Below are 6,328 nucleotides of genomic sequence, written 5' to 3'. Positions count from 1 at the left end.
GAGGTTCAGAGCATCTATATCTTGGGAATCTTCCGAAACCCTTTCTATCCAAAGGATGTGCGAACTGCGACTGTATTCCTAGGGAAGCAAGCCAAGCTCCTGAAGGCCGGTGTTGTCAGAAGGATTTTGCTAACTGTAGGTATGAAGATAAATTCCAGCAACCTCGTATTAAAACCATATCTCCAAAGTATTCATAAATATGATGCTCTTATACTGTATAGAGTAAGTTTATTGTTAATTGCTTCCTTGTACTAATGAAAACTCTTACTTTCCAAAATAAAGTATGGGTAGGATAAGTTACTTAGCCTTGACTCAAGTTGCTGTTCTTTGTTTTCAGTGTCACCTTTTGCCCTGATAGCGTTTCTTTCCTTGGACGATTCCTTGCAGAGGCCCCACTCTGTGTCCGTCTCCCTTGGATTCACGAGAGCCTTCCGCACGGTAATGCTCACGCGTCCCTAGCGATACTCCAGTTGCTGAGTGTCGTTCTGATTTCTGTCTAGCTCTCGCAGTTTGCTCAGTCTGTCGTATCCTAGGGGATAAAAGTAGGTCATGTGTCTGCTGCAGGTGTGGCAGAACACGGAGAACGCTGTGCTGGAGGCAGCCGTTGTATCGGCAGCTCACTTACTGATCTCCAGCGCGGACTTATGGTGGAACAGGAGCCTGAACACAGGAATGAGACTCTTACTGGTAAGCTTATCTCAGCAGCTTGATGGAGCGATATTCCCGTAGCCCAGAACTCACCCGTTCAAGTGCATTCCTCAGTGGCAGAGAGTGTGAGCTTTGTAGCCGTTGCCACAACCTAGGCCTGTTTTCCACATCCCCAAAAGCAGCCTCACATATGTTAGAGGTCCTTCGCTGCTCCCACTTTCCATCTCCCTTATAATTTTTCCAGACCCAGCAAACACTTCCCTATTTTCTGTGTTGAAAGATTTGCCCCTACTGGGGGCCAGGGAGGTGGCTCAGTGAACTAAGCGCTTCCCTGGCAAGCGCAAGGGCCTGAGTTCAATCCCCATTTCTGCTACAAAAAAAAAAAAAAAAAAGATTTGTCCCTTCTGGACATTTCACCTAAATAGATTAGCAAATAAGTGGTCTTTTGTTTTCTGCATTCTTTCACTTACGTGTTCATATGTTAATTCATGTCATAGCAACTATTAGGTTTTTTTGTTTTGTTTTTTTGTTTGTTTGTTTTTTGCGGAACCAGGGATTGATCTCAGGCCCTTGCGCTTGCCAGGGAAGCACTTATTCCACTGAGCCATCTCCCCGGCCCCTAGTTTTGTTTTTTGTCTTAGGGATCAAACTCAGAACCTTGTGCCTGTCAGGCAGCCGCATAAGCCACTGTGCTATCTTCCTGGCCCTTGCATATATCAGTTTTTGATTCTTTTTATTGTCAAAATATCCCAGTGTGTAGATATTCCATCCTTAATTGATTTATTTAGATGATGGACATTAAAGTTGTGTTCCCTTTTCATTGTTAAGAGTATTGCTGTTGGGGCTGGGAAGATGGCTCAGTAGAATAAGCACTTGCCTGCCAAGCACCAGGGCCTGAGTTCAATCCCCAGTTCCTCCAAAAAAAAAAAAAAAAAAAAAAAGAGGATTGCTGTGAATATTTATGTGCATGTTTTTGTAAGCATATGTGTTTTTATTTCCCTTGAGTATTTCTATATCTAACTCTTTAGAGGTACTACAAAACTGTAGCCAACACCTTAGCGTTTTATATTCCTATTAACGTTGTATGTAATCAGCATTCCAGTTGCTCCATATTTTCATCAGTACTTGGTAGTACTTTTTTCATTCTTGTCATACTGATAGGTATGAGCTATTACATTTTGATTTGCTTTTCTCTGATTGCTAATGATGTATTTTTTATGCATTTCCTGGCCATTCACATTAATTTTTTAAAGAAATGTCTACTGAAATCCTTTACATTTATTTGAAATGGGTTTCTTTTTATTAAGGTGAAAGAATGTAATTCTAGAGACAAGTCTTTTGAGAGACTCTTAACAGTATGCAAACATCATCTCTTATTCTGTAAGGTTTTTTATTTTCTAGAATATGTCCATTGGAGAACAAAAATTTCTAATTTTAATTTCTCATTTTTTCTTTTATTGGTTCTGTTTTGGCATCTTAAAAAACATTCCCTTAAGGAGCATGAAGGTTTACCTGTTTCCCTCAGAGGGTCTGTAACTTGGACTTTGCGTGTGGACCTGTGATCTCCTTTGACTCGCCTTATCTATGATGCGAGGCAGGATTGCAGATTTGTTCTTTGGTACATGGGCACAGCGTTGTCCTCTTACTGAAAAGACTCTCCCACCCACAGTGACATTTCTTGCCACTGTGGTTCAAAACTGAAGTTAGGGTTCACTTCTAGAACACTTAAAGAGTTCTTTCTAGTCAGCTGCATGCCTGTTTCTGTGCCAGCATCACGCGGTCTTCATTATCTATAGCAGCCTGGGGGAGCTTTTGAAGCTGGGAAGTGTGAGTTCTCCCATTCTGTCCTCCTTCCTTTTCAAGACTGTGTGGCTCATCCCGAGACCTTTGCATTGCCACATAAGTAGGTGGCACCTTGTATTTATTGGTACTTGCTTCTGGAGATGTGACACACACCAGACTATTTTGGCTTGGAAGAATCCGAGTCAGGAGACAGTCACCCCTGACAGGTTCTAACTTGTGTCAAGTATCAAACAAATGACAAGTCTGGGTCAAACTTTTTGTCCTAGAGTATATCAAATACCAATTTCAAGATGCTTCTAAGCAGTTGAGTACCAAAGTATCACTGAATGTCTGCTATTGGGGATGCTTGCAATTAGACCATAATCTCCTGCCCAGATTAGGGCAAAGGCCAGGAAAGAAAGAAAAAAGAATTGCAAAAGACAGCGTTCTGGGATGGTAGATGTTCTCCGGAATCCTCAGCTAGCCACCACTGTATGAGCCAGTGCAGGGGAGGGGGTAAGGTGCTTTCCTGGAGCCCCTTAGAAGTGGTGGTAAAACGGGCAAGTTTAAATCATAGAGGAAACTAGCTCAGATCCATGCTCACACCTACATGCTAATTTCATTGACTGAGGAGGATTTCCCCACCCCAAAACCAACCTACAAGTTAGGCAGAGTAGGGGAGCATAGGACAGGTACTATGTCAATTTATAAATCTTGGTCCGCAACACTCAGCTTGTAAAGTTATGCAAAAAGCCTTTGAAACTTTGAAAGGAAATGCCTTGAAGCTGTAGGAATACAAGTTGAGGAATATTGGCATCTTAAAAATAATTGGGGCTGGTGAGATGGCTCAGTGGTCTAAAGCACCCACTTAGAACAAGCTCAGCAAAGCACAGGGACCGCAGTTCAATCCCCCAGCACCACATGCCAGCCAGCCCCGCCCCCTGGTGGGCTGAGCTGGCCACACACACACACACACACACACACACACATAAATAAATAAATAAATAATAATAATAATAATAATAATTGCTCCACTTAAGAACATGAAATGTTCATGTTCCAGGAGATGAAGATCCACTTCTTTAGATCTTCAGTTGATTTTAGTCATGTTTCGTAGCTCTCAGTGTAAAAGTCTTATACCTCTTCTGTTTTACCCTAAATATGTTATTCTTTGATGATATTATAAATGAAATTTATAATATATTTATAATGATATTTCATCCTTTGGCTTTTTGATGTGCTATGGGCTAGAACTGACTTTGTATATTAATCTTTATGCATCCTAAACTTAGCCACGCCTCCTTATTCTAATGTATTTCATTGCATTAAGATATTCTGCATGTGAGATGAGATCACCTGCCCATAGACATAGCTTTACTTCTTCACTTGTAATTTGGACTTGTTTTTCTTACTTAATTATGATGACTACAGCTCTAGTATATTGCTGAATAGATGTTAGAGTGGATGTTACAAGAAGAAAGTGTTCAGTGTTATTCCCTGAAATGTGTTATTATTCATTTACCCTTAAATATGATAGCTAAAGATTTTTTTAGATGTGCGTTATGTGGTTGGGCAATTTTCCTTCAATTACTGAGTGTTTTTACCATGAAACTGATTAGATTTTATTGAATGATTTTCAGTGTCTTTTGACATGGTGATCTTGTTTTGGTCTTTTAGTCTGTTAACATGCTATAGTGTGTTGATTGAATTTTGGTGGTTGAACCTGCTTTGCATTTCTAGAATAAATATCATTTGGTCATGTTGTATAACCTTTTTCATATGTTACAGAATTCAATTGGCTTGTATTTTGTCTATTGTACAGATAATCATAACAATGTATGTGTGGGTATGCATATAGGTATATGTGTGTCTGCCTGTTGTTCTTTTTTTTTATTATTTTACTCTCTGGCTTAGGTATCAGGACCACATAAAATCAGTTAGAAGTGTTCTTTACACTTTGTAATATGTATTCCTAAGGTGATGTGTGTTAGTGTATGTGTGTGTGTGCACATGTGTGTGTTTGGCATTCTATTTGTGGTATTTTCTGCTTTACAGTCATGACAACATAAATTGAGTTAGGAAGTATTCCTTAATGTTTATTTTCTGGAAGAGCTAGTGATAAACTGGTATTTATTCTGAAATGTTTTGGAGTATTCAGCGTATGCTGTAAATGCTTTGCAAGATGTAATATTTTATAGTATGGAAGCCATCTCATACTCAGCTTTGTCTACGAGGTTGTTTTAGGGAGGTGTTGAGACAGGGCTTCACTCTATGGCCCAGGCTGGGCTCACACTCACTGCAGTCCTCCTGCCTCAGTCTCTGAAGTTCTGGAATTACCATCTGTGTGACTTTTTAAATTAATAATTCATTCTCTTATAATTGATCTGTTCAGCTTTCCACCTTATTCTTGAGCCCCATTCAGTAATTATTTCTTTCTAGGAAGTTGTCAGTTTCACCTAAGTTATGCAGTTTGTTGGCAAATAATTGTTCATCCGTAAGGTAAAGGCAGTCCTGTGTCATTTCTTTCTAGTGTTACCTTTAAAACAAAAAGGACAAGGTGTATACAATATAGTCTCATTTCTTAATTTTGAGGATGTAGAAGGCTATAATGAAGAAGTACGTATCCATTAGGCATAGTAGTACATATCTATAATCCTAGCATTCTGGGAGGCTGAGGTGGAAGGATCACAGGATCAACTGTTTCTGAGCAACTGAGTGACTTAGTGAGAAAATAGGGACTGGGGAAGTATGTGAGTGTGAAGGCCTTGGGTTCTTCCAGTACTGCAGAAAACAAACAAAAAACCCACAAAACAAAAAGAAAGAAAGAAAATCACAGGGATATTTCCTCAAAAATATTTAGGTAATAATAAAATTATTTGAGTTTCCTTATTTGATTTTGAAAATTCATGAAAAGCATTTACGTAACAGTCATTGTTATGTCTCTGTAGGTTGGTTTCATACGTGACCGTCTGATTCAGTTCATCTCTAAGTTGCAGTTTGCTCTGACTGTACTTTTGGCGTCATGGATGGAGAAAAAACAGCATCGAGCAACAACTGCCACGTTATGCACACTCAATGTTACCTTCTTTCCATTGGTGTTGGGCATCATAGCTCTTTCTACACTGCTGTCCGCTCCCTTGCTCCCCCTCTTCACCCTTCCTGTGTTCCTGGTGGGCTTTCCCAGACCTACCCAGAGCTGGCCAGGTGCTGTGGGCACCTCGGCATGTGTGTGCGCGGACACCATGTACTATGAGCAGATGGCACCCAGGTTGACTGCTGGGCTTCAGACTGCAATGGCAGCCGGAAGTTTCGGTAAGACAGCAGGCTATGCTTCAGAGGTCCTTATGAATGCGGAGTGCAAAAGCTGAGCACAGAGATAAGCAGTGTGTGCTCCAATCAGGCAACAAGGCCCAGTAGGTTGATGTGTAAGCAGAGAGATTGTATCTGATATAGAACAGTATCTCTTCTGCCTTTTTTGAGATAAATAAGGGTATAAAATAAAAATACAGGGCTGGTGAGATGGCTCAGTGGTCTAAAGCACCTACTTAGAACAAGCTTAGCAAAGCCCAGGGACGGTGGTTCAATCCCCCAGCACCACATGCCAGCTGAGCTGGCCACACACACACACACACACACAAATAAATAAATAATTTTTAAAAAATAAAAATACATTGGGAAAGTTTCATTAAGGTGATTAAAACATACTTAATTTTTTTTTCTATTTATATTCAGGCTACAGCAGCCTAAGCCAGCCCCCCACTGAAAAAATCCTTATATTCAGGTTACAAGTACATCATTAAAACATAAAACCAACACCTCCCATGGTTTCTCTGAACTTATAATGAGCTCATTTGAAGTAGGTACAGTGGTTTAGATCTATAAAGAGGAAAAAAAAAAA

General features: G+C 40.1%; 1 protein-coding gene across 1 annotated transcript in view; it reads left to right on the top strand.

The window, feature by feature from the left end:
• Pcnx4 (pecanex homolog 4) overlaps window positions 1-6,328 on the top strand; it is a 46,620-nt gene that overhangs the window by 5,907 nt on the left and 34,385 nt on the right. Inside the window, exons 2-5 of the mRNA XM_023701635.1 lie at window positions 55-135; window positions 338-438; window positions 565-687; window positions 5,379-5,742. Coding sequence (XP_023557403.1) covers window positions 55-135; window positions 338-438; window positions 565-687; window positions 5,379-5,742 — 669 coding nt within the window. The remainder of the gene's footprint in view (window positions 1-54; window positions 136-337; window positions 439-564; window positions 688-5,378; window positions 5,743-6,328) is intronic.

This window comes from Octodon degus, unplaced genomic scaffold, assembly GCF_000260255.1.
Source record: "Octodon degus isolate 3935 unplaced genomic scaffold, OctDeg1.0 scaffold00007, whole genome shotgun sequence".
Classification (NCBI taxonomy): Eukaryota; Metazoa; Chordata; class Mammalia; order Rodentia; family Octodontidae; genus Octodon; species Octodon degus.
Note: the sequence above shows the minus strand (reverse complement) of the source record. Positions and strands in the feature narration are given on the sequence as shown.